At 48.4% G+C, this 20,349-nt stretch overlaps 1 protein-coding gene across 1 annotated transcript in view; it reads right to left on the bottom strand.

Moving 5' to 3' along the window:
- Positions 1 to 14,621, bottom strand: part of LOC144339977 (uncharacterized) — a 359,243-nt gene extending 344,622 nt beyond the window's left edge. Inside the window, exon 1 of the mRNA XM_077997472.1 lies at positions 14,376 to 14,621. Within this exon, the coding sequence (XP_077853598.1) occupies positions 14,376 to 14,606 (231 nt within the window). The 5' untranslated portion in view covers positions 14,607 to 14,621. The remainder of the gene's footprint in view (positions 1 to 14,375) is intronic.
- Positions 14,622 to 20,349: the final 5,728 nt, after the last annotated feature.

Here is a 20,349-nt window from a genome sequence, read left to right as displayed (position 1 = left end):
GGTGGACCAGTTTACAAGGCTGACGCTCAGGCTGTGGCTTGGGTTGTTTGTTGGATGTTGGATTAACTGAGACAAGGAGACTGACCAAATAGATTCCCTCCTTCTCTGGGCTTTGCTTTCTTCTATAGTTCCTTCCTCCTTTCATAGTCTAGATTTCTACTTCTCAGAAAATTTCTCTGCAAGAAGGTGGAGGCAAAATGTGGGAAGGGATGTTGACATGAATAGGCCCTGTTAGTCTCTGAACATCTTGCCAGGCTGGCCTTCAGCAGAGAACTGAGGAAAGGTGGGTCTTGGTCAGACCCACCTTGGGCAGAAACCACTATGAGAACCACCTTGCGTGCTTCCCAGGAGAAGCAGCGGCCCACTCTTCAATTCATAGCCCAAGCCAGTGCTACTCAGTTCCCTTAGAAGCGATGAAAGAGAAGATGAAGATTTAACTGTGAGCAAGATATATTTAGGTCAAACTCCTATCGAGAAGAATTGAGGGGAAAAAGGCCTGAAGCCAAAAGCACCATTCTCTTCTTATAAAGCCAACCATGGGAATTCCACATGTCAGATCTTAGAGGTCTCTGGCCCTGGGCCCCACACTTCCCAGTTGCAGTTGATTCATGTAGAGGAGCAAGTGCTGCACGCTACAGTGAAAGGACATTGTATCAGTCCATTTTCATGCTGCTAATAAGGACATACCTGAAACTGGGGAAGAAAAGCAGGTTTAGTGGACTTACAGTTCCATGTGGCTGGTGAGGCCTCACAATCATGGCAGAAGGCAAGGAGGAACAAGTCACATCTTACGTGGATGGCAGCAGGCAAAGAGAAGAGAGCTTGTGCAGGGAAACTCCCCTTTTTAAAACCATCAGATCTCATTCACTATCACAAGAACAGTGCAGGAAAGACCCACCCACATAATTCAATAACCTTCCAATGGGTTCCTCCCATGACACATGGGAATTGTGGGAATTAGAATTCAAGATGAGATTTGGGCGGGGACACACCCAAACCATATCAATCATGCAGGAGCCAGGCGCTCCTCAGCCCTGGGCTCCCACATCCCTCAGCTGCAGTCAACCCTGTCTAGTGATGGAGCTGGGTGCCAGGACACCACCACTATAAGGATAGCACCAGGGATGGTACGATGAAGGGTACGACCTTGGGCCTCCTCCTTGAGGGCTGATCCTCAGTGTGAGCATTTTTCTGCAGGTGGCATGCAGAAAGGACAACCACTCTGATTCTGTCCCATCCATGGCCTGTATGACCACAGTCACAGTCCTGCAGAAATGTTCTGGGATCTGGTGGCTAGCCCTCCTTTCTCCTTAAGGTGCCCATAACAAGTATACATTGAGTCAAAACTGCGGATGGGCCACAAGTAAAAAACATTAACTTTTATTGTGAACCTCCATTCTGCTGGGGCTTTGCAAGTTCAACCTTCCAGCTTGGGGTCCTCCCCGTCTCTGGAGTTTGCAGCTAAGCTCCAGTTGTAGTGCCAAGGCATTAAAGAAGGTTCCATCTGGCCCTGTGTCCTAGTCCTCAGGTGTCCCTGAAGTGTCTGTCATCTGTGTGGTCCACATTCTTCAGTTCACATATATCCCCACTGAGAAGGCCCCATCAGCCATCGTGACCAACTCTGAGTCAGGCTTGAGGACCCAGGAATTATTTGACTGCTTCTGTGTCCTGTGGGGGTGCTGTTTGTGGCACTGATTCTCTGGACCCATCACACAGATGTCCCCTCTCTGGGTTCTTGCTGTACCCTCTGGACTCTCACCAAGGAATGGGGCACAGTTACCTCTTGGGAACACACCAACACCCAGCTATCTTTATGTTCCTTATCTCACTATTCATCTCCCAACCCTCCAACCAACTACTTGCAGGGAGAAAGCCTTTCTCTATAGATAGTGCTGTTTTCTCTGAGGTATCCAGCATTAACTCCTGCATGGGTAAGACCTTCAGATGCAAATAAGAAAAAAAAAAAAAAAAGCAAGTGACAGGTATACAGGTATTTTGCTTTCTGTCCTCTCATAATGAAAGGAAGGAATGAAAGAGGAAAATACTTGAAGAAAAAAAATCGATTATTCTTCTTCAAACATTGTTCTTCCAGTTTTCTTCCCAATAAGTCTGTGTCCCCACAAAGAAGAGGGGAACTAGGCTCTGCCCAAATTGAATATCCCTGGTCAGTGGCTGCTCCACTCAAACTGCCTGCCCTGTGGGTGAGACTTTCCCAGGATCTCTCAGGACAGCTGAGGAGGCTGCACACTGGGCAGAATTCTCTCCTCCCTCCTCCTGGCTGGGGGCCTGTCCCCATTCTCTCCCTTGCTTTCTCTAGCCTTGCTATGGGTTCAGATATCTCCCCTAGCTCAGTCTCTGCATTGGGCCCCCCAACCGCTTGCTGAATACTGGGGCCCTTTGGTCTTGGCTGTTCAGTTAGAGGTGTCCCCACCTGATAGCTGGTGACACCTGTCAAGTGCCAGCGTGGGCTGCTGACTCTGATAGAAAGCCTCTTGCCCCAGAGGGCAGACCCTGACAGGTGCTTCAGAACTTCCCCTGGAGGGAAAATTCTTTCTCTCCAGGAGGAAGGTCAGTTCTTTTAGAAATTCTCAGTCTGGCATAAAGGGCTTAAAAATCATCCTCCATGCCCTTCTCTTTCTAGATATTTTCCTGGGAATCAGGAATTAATCTGTTCCACAGCCTCTAGTCGTCTTCATCACCCCCTTTCTTCATCCTGGCAACAGCCCTGAGTCTGCTGAAGGCATTTACAGTGGTCTGTAGGACCCTCTCCCATGCAGCTTAGGGAGCGCCCTCTGAACCCGGGCCTCCTAGAGGCACACGATTCTGCCTGGGCTCCCCACTGCCTCGAAGGCATGGCTCTGTCTTGGTTTGTGACCAGTCCCTGATACAGACATGCTCTGCCTGAGGGGTCTTTGTCAACCAGGTTGAGTCTCCACACTGAAGGGTAGGACTCTGAGTCTGCAAAATCAGGGGTGCAAGAAATTACTCTACTGCTCTAAAACTTGGTGAAGTGAGGATTCCTGCCAGCTTCCCTTGGAGTGGTCCTCTAGGACAGGTGGGGAGGAAAGAGGGAAATACCCATACAGAAAATGTGCGTTTATAGTTCATACTGTTTGATAGTACAGTAAGGGAAATTTGCTGACTCCTCCACCCAGGATATCCCCACTATGGTAACCAGGGAGTATCCGCCTCTTTCTTACGTCTTCCTCCGGCCATTCTTTCCTTTCCTTTGGAAGAACTGCCCCCTTGCTCCTTCTATGTGCATCTTGGAGAGCTGCCACTCATAGGAACCCACTTCCGCCCCCATTGGCTGCCTGAATGGGTGGGCACATTACCAGCCTGGGCCAGTCAGATCTTGTCTCCTGGGAATTTGACTGCTGAGTGATGGCACAAGCAAGAGAGGGTGGGTGGAGCTATGTCACCTGAAAGTAATACCCTATAAGAGAAAGTCCACAGATTTCTGCTGCTGTGATCTCTAGAGCAACCATTTCTATCCTTCCCAGTGCCAGGTTGTTGAACTCATTCGATGAGCACCCAGTATTCTTTAAACATATTTGTTTCTTGCTTAAGTTGGTCGAGTCCATTTCTATGACTTGCAAGAAAAACCCTAACTCTATCCTCTGGTTTACACCTCTCAGGTGCCCTCTGGTTTCTAATTTCTCTGATGGCCAGGCAGTAGCAGGATGAATCATGGGTTGCCAGGAAGGGCTTTAGAATACTGTCCTCTGGGCATGTGGGTAGCAAGTAGCCACAGGAAGGCTGCAGGCTGGTCCTCTGGCCAGGGTGAACAGTCAAGGAGGCAAACTACTGGACACCTTCAGGGTGAGGTAGTTTATTGGTCCAGGACCTCTCCCTCCAGACACATCTCTTTCTGAGAATCCATTCTGACTTTCACAGGACTCTGCTCTGTCCAGCTTATGGGAGCCCAACCTTCCACTCTGAGCCTTGGTGAACCAGTGTGGGGAAACCCAAGTACAGTATACAGGAAGAGCTGGAATCAGGAAGATGCTAAAGTTGGCTGCAAGACCTGCTGCTACAGAGCAGGAGCAGCTTAGAGCAGTAGTTACATTTTGGCAACGTGTTTTCCAGTTTGGAATCAGCATGATATTAGAGTAGTGATTTTCAACCATAGATACTCAGTCAAATCATCTGGGTTTAAAACAAAATCAAAAGCTCTTGCTGTGTGTATGGGGTGGTGGGGAGTCAATTAAGTAGGAATCTCTGAGAGGTGAAGCAATATGCACCCAGGACTGGGAACTGCTTCTGACCAGGTGAACCTCTGTAAGCCCTGATCCTGTTGCATTTATGGGAAAAGTTTGGGCTGGGCCCTGGGCTCTGTGTCCTGCCCCCTCAAGGAAAGTTGCTGGCTCCCATCTCTGAACCTCTCTTCTGAGACTGTTTACTCTCAATTAGTGCCTTCTGCCCCTGGCCAGAGCCTTTGCACCTGGTTCCTGCCTTTTCTAAATGATGCTAAGGAAGCATGGGTGACCTGACACCGTAAGCTGATTTTGCACCTTAGTTCCACATGTGCCAGCTCCATCCCCTCCAGGTGTTTGTTCCTGGCTCCAGGGACCCTACCTGGATATTCTTCCCTGGGCCCTGCTTGTCCAGTAAAAGACCTTGGAAATGGAGAGACAGAGACAAGCTGAAGGGTTAGCAGAAGCAGTTAGTTATAAAAGAGCAGAGGTGGAAGATTATAAATGGCAAATTGCCCATTATGACTGTTCCTGTTAAGCAGCCCTTGAGTAATATCTGTGTTCTGCAAGACTGAACTCAAATAAAAGCTTGCAGTATGCTTAATCCCTGAAGAGAAAAGCAAAGCTGTTATCAGTTGAAGAGAAGAAAATATAGTTTTTTTAAAGTACTTAGTTATACTCATTGCTTTTGCTTATTTAAACCTATCTACATTGTATATTAGTTAATAATAAAGATTAAAAATTATATGCTGAAGACTTAAAATTGAGTCTTTCTTTTCCTTCTCTCTCTCTCTTCTTTTTCCTTCCTTCCTTCCTTCCTTTTCTTTCTTCTTTCTTTTGTTCTTTCTTTCTTTTTTTTTTCTTTTTGAAAAAAACCAACACTATATATACTAACTATAGACTTTGGGCGATAATGGTAAGACAATGTTCATGTGTGGCTTTATGTACACTGGCTGTGTGAAATTGGTTTAATTCATCTGACTACTAGAGGCTTGATGGCAGAAGACAGCTTGTGGAATAAAATCAAGAAATTAAAAAGTGACCACCATCACTGCTTTTGTGAAGCTGAATGGCCTATGTGCAGATACTGAGTTAGGATGGGCAATAAAGTCTCTATTTCCTCTGAAATTCCCCTAGGGAATAATCTGGCTAATGGGAAGGAATATAGTTATGAACCTATGACTAGAAAAAAGATTATTTATTACTGTAATATTATTGTCTAGACTCAGTACCTGCTGGGTGATAATAGATTTTGGCCCCAGAATGGAAGTACTCAATATTGGACTTTGATAAAATTAGAGGACCTTTGTCAGAGAGTAAGGAAATGGGAGAAAATACCATACACCCACTCTTTTATGCTATTGCAGAATCAGGACTCAAGACAGGAAAGGGGCCATAGGATATTAGCCATGCAGGGAGATGTGAAGAAAGTACTCCCAGATAGTCAAACTCAGGAAAAAAAGACAAGAAAGATTTAACCCTTTTATAGGCCTTAACCTGGCAGCCACTATGGGTCTCATTGAGGCAGCTGTGGCTCAGCCAGCAGCCACCCTTCCCCCGGTCAAGGCAGACCCATAACACAGCCCATTCCCATGGGGCCATCAGCTGCTTTCTTAGCTGCCATGCCAACTGCTTCCACCCCACATTATGAAGAAGTAGATTTAAAAGAGGGGGCCACAGCCCCTTCTGAGTATGAGGGAGCTGGAATGGTCTCCCCCTCAAAGATCTGGCAGGGCACCCAGTTTGGACAGGGCAAAAGTAGGATTGGGGCATGGCAACTCCCATTTAGGTGATTACCAGTAGAAGGTTTAAATAAAAATAGACAACCTGCAGGACATTGTTAGACATACAGCTCATTTTTAACATATGACTTATTGAATTAGAAAAGTTCCAATCCACCCTACTGGGAGGACCCCAAGAGGATGGCAGACATTTTAAAATCCATTTTGCCACCCATCAATCCACTTGGGCAGATGTACAGGCCTTCCTGAATATGCTTTTAGTGGAAAATAAAAAGATATTAGCAATTAAAAAAGCAAATGAGGAGGTGCAGCACCTCCATAAAACCAACCCATAAAATACTCCCAATCCTGCCATGGACATTCCAGTTACAAACCCTCATTGGGACCCCAACCAAGCAAATGATATGGCTTGCCTAGAACACTAATGTAAGTGTGTCCTAGTTGGACTCAGAAAGGGAATACCCAAGCAAAATTGCCTGAACAAAGTCCAAACAGTCATCCAGAAGGCAAATGAGGATCCTTCTGAATTCTGAGAACAAATCTATCAGGGTTTTTGTAGAAACACAGGCATAAACCCTGAGAAGTCTGAGAACTCAAGGCTATTAAATGTGACTTTTATTTAGAGAAGTGCCTCCAACATAAGGAAAAAAATTAGAAAAATATGATGAGGTGCTGGAAATGATCCCAGATCAGTTGGTGGATGTTGCTTTGCAGGTGTATAATCACAGAGACAACAAGGGAGAAAAGGAACAACAACCTGGCACTGCATATATGGCACAGGCAGGGTTCCTCAATGCCCTAGGAACCGGGGTAAGCCCCCCAGGCCACAAAAAATGTGCTTACTGCATGGAGGAAGGCCATTGGAAGGCCAACTGTTCAAAACTAAAAGAGACAGGGGGCCAAAGAAAATCAGGATCCATCCAGGAGTGAGGTCATAAACAGATGCTGGGACAGAGCTGTGATAATTAATGGGGATGCCCACGGGCTCCCTTAGGTCTTTCAAACCCAATTAACACTTCCCCAGAAGAGCCCTGGATATTACTGACAGTGGAAAGCAAACTTATTAATTTCCTGGTTGATACAGGGGCGTCATACTCAATTCTTAACACCCCAGAAGCACAGAGCATAAGAATAACAGCACCTGTGATGGGAATAGCAGGGGGTATCCAGCAAAAAGCCTCTTTTCAACCTTTGAAATATAAGTTGGAGGATCTGGAACTAAGGCATGGTTTATATGTATGTCAGAATGCCCCATCTCTCTGCTTGGATGATGCCTATGAAACTAGGCCTCATAATTCCTAAGCCTCATAAAATTTAGAAAGCTTGGCCATCATGAAACTTAAACCCCAGATGGCCACGGATAGCCCCCCGATGTTCCCAGAACCCAAACAGAAAGACAATTCCGGGAAATAGCCTCATGGGGTCCCACCCTGATAACCTCATGAGGTCCCACCCTGATAGCCTCATGAGGTCCCACCCTGATAACCTCATGGGGTCCCACCCTGACTCAATGTCCCCGATGTTCCCGGAATCAGCAATTCCAGGAAAGAACCTCCTAAGGTCCCGCCCCAACCAATCAGAACAAGATACCTTGCTCAGGCCATAGACAGACCCAATTACCACGCGCCTAAAGCTTTATTTGAATTTCGCGCCCTAAGCTGTGTTTGAACTTGTGTTTGCCTATATAAACAACCTGTAACAAGCACTCGGGGTCCCAGGGCCAACTTAGAGCTTGGGACCCTAGCGCGCTAGTAATAAACAACTCTCTACTGTGAATCTCGTGTCGGTAATCCTTCGCGGCGACCCCTGCCCAGGAGGGAATCGACAGTTCGGTTCCAACATTTGGTGCGTTGGCCGGGAAGTGGGGTCGTCCAAGGACCCCTGACCCATCCGGCGGAGACCCATCTGGCCCGGGCCACGGACTGCTGACTGAATGGACCCACCAGGTACTTTCGTTTTGTTCTGTCTGTCTTGCCGGCTAACTCTGAACTCTGGGGAGTACTCCTTCTGAATTAAGTGGGGAAGGGGGACAGACGTGTCTGGTACCTTCCCACTTACGCCCCGGGGGACGCCCTGGCGGTAGTCTGGGAGAAGGCTGACGACTCAGTCAGCCTCCTTAAATCTGTAGGCAGGTCGCCCCTGCCGTCTGAATATTTTGTGATCTTGTGGCGCCACTCTCTGGCCGCGCGGCTTCTCCTTACTTGTCTGGTCTTTGTTTTTGTTACTTTCGTTTTGTCCTTGTTATACATGGACGAAATGGGACAAACGTTGATGACTCTTTTGTCTCTGACCCTGACTCACTTCCCTGACGTCCGGGCTCGAGCCCACCACCTCTCTGTAGAAGTCCGTAAGGGACAATGGAAAACATTCTGCTCGTCCGAATGGCCAACCCTCCATGGAGAGTGGCCCCGGGACGGAACATTTAACCTCTCAATTATCTTGCAGGTTAAAGCAAAAGTGATGGATCCTGGGCCACTCGGACACCCAGACCAGGTGGCCTACATAATTACTTGGGAGGATCTGGTCCGAAGTCCTCCCTCTTGGGTGAAACCCTTCCTCCATTCCCCTTCCCCATCCCAATCTACCCTCCTTGCCTTAGAAGCCCCGAAGAATCGGAATCCGGACCCGCATAAGCCAGTCCTCCCAGATGAACCCCAGAGGGATCTCCTCCTTCTTGACCCCCTGCCTCCTCCACCTCAAAACCCCCTTCTGAGACCTCCACCTTATGCTTCACCCTTGCCCCCTGTCTTGTCCCCAGCTCTTTCCTCTACCGCCTCGGCCCCTACCCTTTCTCCAGCTTCTCCCTCGGCCCCTCCCTCCACCCTGTCTCCTTCTCCAGCCCCGCCCAAACTCACCCCTCGGACGCCGCCACCGACACCTCCTCGTCTCCGCTTGCGGCGGACTGAGGACCCAGATGGCCCTTCCACTTGGCAATCCTCCCTTTTTCCCCTCCGTACCGTCAATCGCACAGTCCAGTACTGGCCCTTCTCTGCCTCTGACCTCTACAACTGGAAAACCCATAACCCTTCCTTTTCCCAAGACCCCCAGGCCCTAACCGCGTTAATAGAATCCATTCTCCTCACTCACCAGCCCACTTGGGATGATTGCCAGCAACTCTTGCAGGTCCTCCTAGCCACTGAAGAAAGGCAGTGAGTCCTCCTGGAGGCCCTGAAAAATGTGCCAGGACCAGGAGGCCTCCCAACCCAACTTCCCAATGAAATAGACGAGGGATTTCCCCTCACCCGCCCGGACTGGGACGGCACCAGGTAGGGAGAGTCTCCGAATCTATCGCCAGGCTCTGTTGGCGGGTCTCAAAGGGGCAGGAAAGCGCCCCACAAATTTGGCCAAGGTAAGGACCATAACTCAGGAAAGGGACGAAAGCCCGGCAGCCTTCATGGAAAGGCTTCTGAAAGGGTTCCGAATGTATACCCCATTCGATCCAGAGGCCCTAGAACATAAGGCTACCATAGCTATGGCATTCATAGACCAAGCTGCATTAGATATCAAAGGAAAACTCCAAAGGCTAGATGGGATCCAAACCTATGGATTACAGGAATTGGTTAGGGAGGCAGAAAAAGTGTATAATAAGAGAGAAACCCCTGAGGAAAGGGAAGCCAGGTTAGCGAAGGAACAGATGGAGCGAGAGGATCGTAGGGACCGAGTGAGGGATAAGCATTTAACAAAAATCCTGGCAGCAGTTGTAAGAGAAAAAGGACCAGGGAGAGAGGGAGAGAAGCGGAGGCGGCCAAAAGTGGAAAAAGACCAGTGTGCCTACTGCAAAGAACGGGGACATTGGATCAAAGATTGCCCCAAGCGTCCTAAAGACCAAAAGAAACCTGCCGCTGTCCTCACTCTAGGTGAAGATAGCGAATAGGGGTGTCAAGGCTCTGGAGCCCCCCCCGAGCCCCGGCTAACTCTCTCTGTAGGGGGGCACCCCACCACCTTCTTGGTGGACACAGGTGCCCAACATTCAGTTTTGACAAAGGCAGACGGGCCCCTGTCTTCCCGCACATCCTGGGTCCAGGGGGCAACAGGGGGAAAATTGCACAAGTGGACTAACCACCAGACAGTTAATCTTGGACGAGGAATGGTGACACATTCCTTCTTGGTGGTACCTGAATGCCCGTACCCCTCCTAGGGCGAGATCTTCTGACCAAGCTCGGAGCCCAAATCCATTTCTCCGAGACAGGGGCCCAGGTATTAGATCGGGACAGTCAGCCCATCCAAATCTTAACTGTGTCTCTACAAGATAAATATCGGCTTTTTGACGCTCCGGTCATCACTAGCCTCCCTGATGTTTGGTTGCAAGATTTTCCCCAAGCTTGGGCGGAAACGGGAGGACTCGGGCGGGCCAAGTATCAAGCCCCAATCATAATTGATTTAAAGCCCATGGCGGTGCCCGTGTCTATCAAGCAATATCCCATGAGCCGAGAGGCTCATATAGGAATTCGGCAGCACATTAACAAATTTCTAGAACTCGGAGTGTTGCGACCTTGTCGCTCGCCTTGGAACACTCCTCTTCTGCCAGTAAAAAAGCCTGGTACTCAGGATTACAGGCCTGTCCAAGACTTAAGAGAAATTAACAAAAGAACCATGGACATCCATCCCACGGTCCCCAATCCTTACAACTTACTCAGCACCTTAAAACCAGGCTATAACTGGTGTACAGTATTAGATTTAAAAGATGCTTTCTTCTGTTTACCTCTGGCCCCCCAAAGCCAAGAACTCTTTGCCTTTGAGTGAAAGGATCCTGAAAAAGGAATTTCGGGCCAATTGACCTGGACCCGGCTTCCCCAAGGATTCAAGAACTCTCCCACTCTCTTCGATGAGGCTCTTCATCGAGACCTGACCGACTTCCGGACCCAAAATCCAGAAGTGACCCTACTCCAGTATGTGGATGACCTCCTCTTGGCTACTCCTACAAAAGAAACCTGTATACAAGGTACCAGGCATCTACTCCAGGCACTGGGTAAAAAAGGATACCGGGCATCCGCCAAGAAGGCACAGCTCTGTCAGACCAAGGTAACATATCTGGGGTATATCCTGAGTGAAGAAAAAAGGTGGCTCACCCCTGGGCGTATAGAGACAGTGGCTCGCCTTCCACCACCACGAAATCCCAGGGAGGTACGTGAATTCTTGGGAACTGCTGGGTTCTGTCCTTGTGGATACCCGGTTTTGCTGAAATGGCCGCCCCCCTTTATGCACTCACCAAGGAGAGCACCCCTTTCACCTGGCGGGCAGAGCATCAATTGGCTTTTGAGGCACTAAAAAAGGCCCTCTTGTCTGCTCCAGCCCTTGGGTTACCAGATACCTCAAAGCCCTTTACCCTCTTCCTGGATGAGAGGCAAGGAATTGCCAAAGGAGTCCTGACCCAAAAATTAGGGCCTTGGAAAAGACCGGTAGCATACCTGTCTAAAAAGCTGGACCCTGTGCGGCCGGCTGGCCCCCATGTCTTCGCATCATGGCAGCCACCGCTATGCTGGTCAAGGACTCTGCTAAGTTAACCCTTGGGCAGCCACTAACTGTTATTACCCCACATGCCCTAGAGGCCATAGTGCGGCAGCCCCCGGACCGGTGGATAACCAACGCACGCCTAACTCACTACCAGGCCCTCCTACTGGACGCGGACCGCGTCCAGTTTGGCCCTCCGGTCACCTTAAACCCTGCCACGCTGCTGCCAGTACCAGAAGACCAACTAAGCCCACACGATTGTCGGCAAATACTGGCTGAGACCCATGGAACACGGGAAGACCTTAAAGACCAAGAACTCCCAGACGCGGATCACACTTGGTACACAGACGGCAGCAGTTACCTTGACTCAGGTACCCGGAGGGCGGGAGCGGCGGTAGTAGATGGCCACAACACCATTTGGGCACAATCACTACCTCCTGGCACGTCTGCACAGAAGGCTGAGTTAATAGCACTAACCAAGGCCCTAGAGCTGTCCAAGGGAAAGAAAGCTAACATTTATACTGATAGCCGGTATGCCTTTGCAACGGCTCATACTCATGAAAGTATTTATAAAAAAAAAAGGTCTCCTAACCTCAGAAGGAAAGGAAATCAAGAACAAAGCTGAAATAATTGCCTTATTAAAAGCCCTTTTTCTTCCTCAAGAAGTGGCTATAATTCACTGCCCCGGGCATCAGAAAGGACAGGATCCAGTCGCAGTAGGAAACAGACAGGCTGACCAAGTGGCCAGGCAAGCCGCCATGGTGGAAGTACTGACCCTAGCCACAGAACCTGACGAAACCAGCCACATAACTATTGAACATACTTATAACCCAGAAGACCAGGAAGAAGCAAAAGCCATAGGGGCTATAGAAAACAAAGACACTAAAAACTGGGAAAAAGGAGGAAAAATAGTCCTTCCCCAAAAGGAGGCCCTGGCAATGATCCAGCAGATGCATGCCTGGACACACTTGAGTAATCGAAAGCTAAAATTACTGATTAAAAAAACTAACTTTCTAATCCCAAAGGCAAGTACCCTTGTAGAACAAGTGACATCTGCCTGTAAGGTCTGTCAACAGGTAAATGCTGGGGCTACCCGAGTGCCAGAAGGGAAACGAACTCGTGGTAATCGCCCAGGAGTCTATTGGGAAATAGACTTCACTGAAGTAAAACCTCACTATGCTGGATATAAGTATTTACTGGTGTTTGTAGATACCTTTTCAGGATGGGTAGAAGCCTACTCCACCCAGCAAGAAACGGCACACATAGTAGCCAAAAAAATTCTGGAAGAAATCTTTCCTAGATTCGGACTTCCCAAGGTAATTGGGTCAGATAACGGGCCGGCCTTCGTTTCTCAGGTAAGTCAGGGGCTCGCCAGGATATTGGGGATTAATTGGAAATTACATTGTGCCTATAGACCCCAGAACTCAGGACAGGTAAAAAAAATAAATAGAACAATAAAAGAGACCCTTACTAAATTGACCTTAGAGACTGGTTTAAAAGATTGGAGACGCCTCCTATCCTTAACTCTGTTAAGGGCCCAAAATACGCCTAACCGTTTTGGGCTCACTCCATATAAAATCCTCTACGGAGGACCTCCCCCTTTGTCAACCTTACTTAACTCCTTCTCCCTCTCCGATCCTAAGACTGACCTACAGGCCCGGCTAAAAGGACTCCAAGCAGTACAGGCCCAAATCTGGGCCCCCTTGACAGAACTGTACCAACCAGGACATCCACAGACCAGTCACCCCTTCCAGGTGGGAGACTCTGTCTACGTTAGACGGCACCGCACTCAAGAACTAAAGCCTCAATGAAAAGGACCCTACATTGTTCTCCTGACCACGCCCACAGCCATAAAGGTTGACGGAATCTCCACTTAGATCCACGCATCCCACGCCAAGGTCGCTCCAGGGACACCCGGACCAACACCACCTGAAACATGGAGACTCCGACGCTCCGAGGACCCGCTCAAGATAAGACTCTCTCGTATCTAGCCCCTTGCTTATTACTAGCCCTCCTTCCCTGCATCGCTGGCAGTAATAACCCCCACCGGCCATATAACCTGACCTGGCAGGTAACTGATTTTAGTACTCATGAGGTCTTAGGTAAAACCTCAAAAATTACTCCTATGGGGACTTGGTTCCCTGACCTCTATTTCAACCTAGACAAAATAGCAAGGATAGATGACATGGAAGGGGGAGAATGGAGAAAACAGGCTAGAAGGGTGTCCGTAAGCCAGAACGGGTTTTATGCCTGTCCTGGATTCAGGACAGAAAAAATGAAAAAAACTTGTGAAAAAATAAATGCCCTGTTTTACACTAGTTGGTCCTGTGTAACTACTAATAATAAAAAATGGAAATGGGCCACGAAACCCTGGTATATAACCATGTCCTTTGTCCAGCGCTGCACCGGAACCCGATATTCAAAAACTTGCAATCTGGTCCGCATCAAGTTTAAAGATGCAGCAAAATCTGATAACTGTTGGATATCCGGGTTAACATGGGGCCTATATTTATACCAAAAGCCACTGTATGAAATCCCTATCCAAATCAAATTAATAGTCAACCCTATCACAGCCCCTGTCGCAGTAGGACCAAACCAAGTTTTATCAGAAACAAGGAAGCCCCTGGTTCCTGCACCGAGAGAGCCCCAACCAAGAGCTCCTAAAAGCACTTCCCCGCCCTTAATCTCCACCTCCTCTAAATACACACCCTCAGCCCAAAACGTCACCCGCGGGCCCCTTGACCTGGGAATAGGTGACAGGCTCCTAAATCTCATAAAGGGCTCCTATTTCGCTTTAAACCAGACAAAGCCAGAATTTACCTCCTCTTGCTGGCTATGTCTGGCAACAGGCCCCCCTTACTATGAAGGCATCGCCTCCACTAATAATTTCACTAACTCTGCCAATCCTACTGGATGCGCGTGGGAACAACAAAGAAAACTAACCCTGGCTGAGGTTTCTGGGTCGGGAACCTGCATAGGCCAAGTGCCCCCTAGTCATCAGCATCTTTGTAATGTAACCTTGACAGTACCCAGCTCCAATCACTATTTGGTCCCCTCCGAGACGGACTGGTGGGCTTGCAACACTGGGCTCACCCCCTGTGTATCCACAGCCGTTTTTAACAGCGGCACCCACTATTGCGTATTGGTACAAGTTGTTCCCCGAGTATACTATCACTCTGGAGACTCCTTTGATCTCCGGTATGAGCAAAAAACTCATACTAGACCAAAGAGAGAACCTATCTCCCTCACCCTCGCCGTCATGTTAGGAATTGGGGTAGCGGCTGGAGTTGGCACTGGGACAGCAGCCCTAGTGCATGGTAACCATCATCTGCAACAACTTAAAGTAGCCATAGATAAAGACCTTAGAGCCATAGAACAATCTATCACAAAACTTAAAGAGTCCTTGACTTCTCTGTCTAAAGTTGTATTACAAAACCGACGAGGACTAAAAATTGTCTTTCTGAAAGAGGGCGGGCTCTGTGCAGCCCTGAAAGAGCAATGTTGTTTTTATGCAGATCATTCAGGAGTAGTTAAAGATTCTATGGCAAAACTAAAAAAAAGATTAGACAAGAAAAAAAAAGAGAAAGAATCTCAACAAAGTTGGTTTAAAAATTGGTACAACCGATCCCCTTGGTTTAGCACCCTAATCTCCACCATCTTAGGACCCCTCATCCTGCTCACGCTCATCTTGACTTTCGGGCCGTGCATACTTAACCGTTTACTCGCCCTTATTAAAAATAGATTAAACATAGTACATACTATGGTTCTGACCCAACAATACCAGACCCTCAGGACTAAAGAAGAGGCTCAAGATTGAGCCTCTATCACAAAAAGAGGAGGGAATGAAACTAGGCCTCATAATTCCTAAGCCTCATAAAATTTAGAAAGCTTGGCCATCATGAAACTTAAACCCCAGATGGCCACGGATAGCCCCCCGATGTTCCCAGAACCCAAACAGAAAGACAATTCCGGGAAATAGCCTCATGGGGTCCCACCCTGATAACCTCATGAGGTCCCACCCTGATAGCCTCATGAGGTCCCACCCTGATAACCTCATGGGGTCCCACCCTGACTCAATGTCCCCGATGTTCCCGGAATCAGCAATTCCAGGAAAGAACCTCCTAAGGTCCCGCCCCAACCAATCAGAACAAGATACCTTGCTCAGGCCATAGACAGACCCAATTACCACGCGCCTAAAGCTTTATTTGAATTTCGCGCGCTAAGCTGTGTTTGAACTTGTGTTTGCCTATATAAACAACCTGTAACAAGCACTCGGGGTCCCAGGGCCAACTTAGAGCTTGGGACCCTAGTGCGCTAGTAATAAACAACTCTCCACTGTGAATCTCGTGTCGGTGATCCTTCGCGGCGACCCCTGCCCAGGAGGAAATCGACAGTTCGGTTCCAACACCTACAATGTAAATTAAATGCTCAAGTAGCCTTCTTCCCTGAGGAACAGCAGTGATGCTTGCAGGTTCCCCCACAGTAAGCACTTTGGTTACAGATGTTGCTTACCCTCTAAAAAAAGGAGGAAAAACTTTTCCCTCCAGAAATCTACAAAAAAAGTGAGTAGTTGTGGCAGATAGAACTTTGGGAAAAACTAAAAATGTGCGGCCAGTGCATATATAATTAAATAAAGAGCTAAGGTGACCCAGAAAAACAAAACCCACTAAAAAAGAAGGCCTTAAAAGAAACACAACCAATTTTCCAAAACTTTTAAAGGAATGGGCTAATTCATCCTTGCAGGTTCCCATATAATACCCTCATTCTGCCTGTAAAAAGGTCACACTGTGATGCATACTGCTTTGTCCAGAATTTAAGAGCAACTAATGAGATAGACCAGGATGTTCACCCAACTGCGTGTAACCTTTCTACTTTACTAACTGCCATACTTGGAAACTACAGATGGTTTTCTGTGTTGGGCCTTAAAGATGATCTTCTCTGTTTTCCAATTGAGGAACCAGCTCACCAGTTATTCACTTTTAAATGTTAAGACCTGGAGACCGGCCGGGTGCGGTGGCTCAAGCCTGTAATCCCAGCACTTTGGGAGGCCGAGGCGGGCGGATCACTAGGTCAGGAGATGGAGACCATCCTGGCTAACACGGTGAAACCCCGTCTCTACTAAAAAATACAAAAAACTAGCCGGGCGAGGTGGCGGGCGCCTGTAGTCCCAGCTACTCAGGAGGCTGAGACAGGAGAATGGCCCGAACCCGGGAGGCGGAGCTTGCAGTGAGCTGAGATCCGGCCACTGCACTCCAGCCTGGGCGACAGAGCCAGACTCCGTCTCAAAAAAAAAAAAAAAAAAAGACCTGGAGACCAAAGTGACTTTCCAATATTGTTGAATAGTACTGCTTCAGCAGTTCAAAAACTCTCCCACTGTTTTGGGGGAAATACTGGCAAGAGATTAGAGACTTGCAACTAGATGAAGGAATTTTGTTACAATATGTGGATAACCCTGATTATGAGAAGTACCTATCGCTATTCTAGTCCTAAATCAACTGGCTCAGTGTAGGTAAAAGGTATCCCCTGTGGATATAAGATATCCTAGCAGAAAGCTCACATTTGCAAACAAAAGGTCATTTATCATGGCTCCAAGTTAAGGCTAGACAAGAGAAGCCAAATGACTGATTGAAAACAGGCAATCGCAGCCATCAAAACCCTGGGGAAGAGGAGGCAATTGCATGGATTCCTGGAAATGACCTGTTTCTGTGGGATCTGGATTCTAATTTTGGACTGATGGCCAAACCACTTTAGAAAGCCTTAAAGGGACTAGACTCAGAGCCCCTTTAAGGATAAATTAATAACAACCCCAGCACTGGGGATACCAGGCCACCAGCAGCCATTCAAACCTTATATCCATAAAACACAAGGAGTCAATTTGGGCAGGTTAATTCAAATGCAGGAGGCACACTGCAATCCATAGCCTATTTCTCTAGGCAATTGAATCAGACAACCAAGGCATGGCCAACCTGCCTTCAGACTGTGGTAGCTACCTGTATAGTTTTGCAAGAGGTAGAAAAATTTTCCCTGGGACAGTCAGTTACAGTGTTTGTGCCCCACCAGGTATTGACTTTACTAAAACAAAAGGGAGATTATGGCTCACTGCAGGGCAAATGGGCAAATACCAGGCCATTCTCTTGGATGACCCAAAGGTTACCTTGCAAACTACCACACCTCGAAACCCCACTACACTGCTCCCAGCTACAGGACCCAATTCTGATTTACAGCATGGCTGTTTAAAAATCCTTAATGCAGGCCAAGCAAGGTGGCTCACCTCTGTAATCCCAGCACTTTGGGAGGCCGAGGAGGGTGGATTGCTTGAGCCCAGGAGTTTGAGACCAGCCTGGGCAACATGGTGAAACCCTGTCTCTACTAAAAATACAAAAATTAGCCAGGTGTGGTGGTGCATGCCTGTAATTCCAGCTACTCGAGAGGTTGAGGCATGAGGATTGCTTGAGCCCAGGTTGCCGTGAGCCAAGATTGCACTACTGCACACCTGCCTGGGGGACAGAGTGAGACTCAGTCTCAAAAACAAAACAAAACAAAAAATCTTTATGCAGTCTATTCCAGCAGACCAGACCTGGTAGACCAGCCAGAGATCGAGAACTCTACACCAGTGGGAGCAGTTTCATGGAGGATGGACAGCGCCAAGCCAGGTATGCCATGGTAACTATCAACCGGGCAAAAGAAGCCCTTGCCCTTCCTGCTGGTACCTCTGCACAAAAGGCTGAGCTAATTGCCCTCACCAGGCCCATGGAGCTATCCAAGGGAAAGTGGTTACACTGATTCTAAGTATGCCTTCGTGGTAGTGCATGCTCATGGGACCATCTGGAAAGAGAGAGGCCTCCTGACATTAGGAAATAAAGACATTAAACACCCAGTGAAAATTTTAGCTCTATGAGAGGCGGCTGCTCTGCTCACGCAGACCTCCATTATGCATTGCCCCAGGCACCAAGAAGATGACTTATTGACAACTAAAGGAAATTAGGCAGCTGCCGGGAGCTTTAATTCCCCATTTGGACTTGTCAGATTTCAAACCCTGTTACACTGAGCAAGACAAGAAGCGTGCCTGGGGACTAGGGATTTGATAAAACAGACTCAGATTCATTCTGGAAAACGGATGCTTAGGGAACAGTCTTACTCCCCGAGGCCCTGGTCTATCCAGCTTTAAAACATTTGCAGGAAAGAACACACTATGAGAGAGGCACCCTTGCAGACCTTGTGTGGCCATATCTCAGGGGCCCCCACCTTTGGAAAGCTCTTCAGAAAATTACACAGGGGTATGTTTTGTGCACCAAAAAGAACCCCAAGACTGAACATAATCCTGCCAACAGAGGAATGCAACACAAAGGACTGTGCCCTTTTAAAGAGTGGCAGGTGGAATTCACTCAGATGCCTACAGCCAGTGACATAAACTCCTCCTGGTATTTTTTTGAGATGGAATCTTGCTCTGTTGCCCAGGCTGGAGTGCAGTGGCTCGATCTTGGCCCACTACAACCTCTGCCCCACAGGTTCAAGCGATTCTTGTGCCTCAACTTCCCAAGTAGCTGGGACTACAGGTGCGTGCCACCATGCCCAGCTAACTTTTGTACTTTCAGTAGAGATGGGTTTTCACCATGTTGGCCAGGCTGGTCTCGAACTGCTGACCTCAAGCGATCTGTCTGCCTCGGCCTCCCAAAGTGCTGGGATTACAGGTGTGAGCCACTGTGCCCGGCGCTGCTGGTATTTATAGACACCTTTTCAGGTTGGGTAAAAACATACCCCACCAAGTCCAAAAGAACCACAGAAGCAGCTAAGACATTATTCCAGAAAATCATTCCCAAGTTCGGACTCCCATGCACTACACAGAGTGACAGCAGTCCTTCTTTCATTTCAGAAGTTACCCAAAAGGTAAGTCAAGGATTACAGAGCAAATGAAAACTACATTCATCATAGAGACCACAGTCAATGAGCACGACAGACAAGATAAACCACTCTTTAACAAAGACAGTGGCCAAACTCTGGCATAAAACTAACCTGAGTTGGGATAGGGTTTTACCTATCACCTTGCCCCTGGTCAGGGTGGCACCCCGAAGCAGGCTTGGGTTAAGTCCCTTTAAAATGATATAGGAGAGGCCTTTCCAGACCCCTTTGCCAGAAACTCCACCTTTGGATGTGGTCAATAAGGCCAGAGAAACAGCATGTGCAGCAGTTGGGACACACGTTGCTGGCTGGCCTGCGAGGGTGGGGGACTGTGATGGGCAGTGGAGTGGCTCATTACTCTGGTGCAGGCTGGCCAGGCCTTCCCACAGCAACCAGTGGACGTTGGCCCTGCTCCTAGTCCTGGCCTGGCAACTCGCCCGGCCCAGGGGATTGCAGTCTTATTGTTTTCAGGGGAACTCCATAGCGGCAGGAGCTCCTGACTTCCTGACACCCAGCAGTTCCCATCTTACTTCTGGGGTGAAAGTGGGGCCCGAAGCACGATGGTGGAGGATCCACGCTTCCTCCATGGCCACACTTGCTGAACCTCAATCAGAACCTCTCTGGGCCGTGGGCCATCTCCTCCGGAGCCCCTGCCCAGGCCCAGAGGGTGGTGTCTTCACTCACCATCCTCTGTATGTTATGGGCTGTGGAACCGCCTAGGTTTCAATCTCAGCTCCCACATTTATTATGAACCTTGAACAAAAACGTAACTCAAGAACATCTGAATTTCTTTCTTTTTTTTTTTTTTGAGACAGAGTCTCACTCTGTCACCCAGGCTGGAGTGCAGTGGCACAATCTCAGCTCACTGCAACCTCCACCTCCCGGATTCAAGTGATTCTCCTGCTTCAGCCTCCTGAGTAGCTGGGACTACAGCCGTGCACCTCCACGCCTGACTAATTTTTGTATTTTTAGTAGAGACAGGGTTTCACCATGTTGGCCAGGCTGGTCTTGAACTCCTGGCCTCAAATGATCAATCTGCCTCGGCCTCCCAAAGTGCTGGG

The sequence above is a fragment of the Macaca mulatta genome, chromosome 3 (assembly GCF_049350105.2).
Source record: "Macaca mulatta isolate MMU2019108-1 chromosome 3, T2T-MMU8v2.0, whole genome shotgun sequence".
Classification (NCBI taxonomy): domain Eukaryota; kingdom Metazoa; phylum Chordata; class Mammalia; order Primates; family Cercopithecidae; genus Macaca; species Macaca mulatta.
The sequence above is the reverse complement of the archived record's forward strand: the minus strand, read 5'-3'. Positions and strand labels throughout refer to the sequence as shown.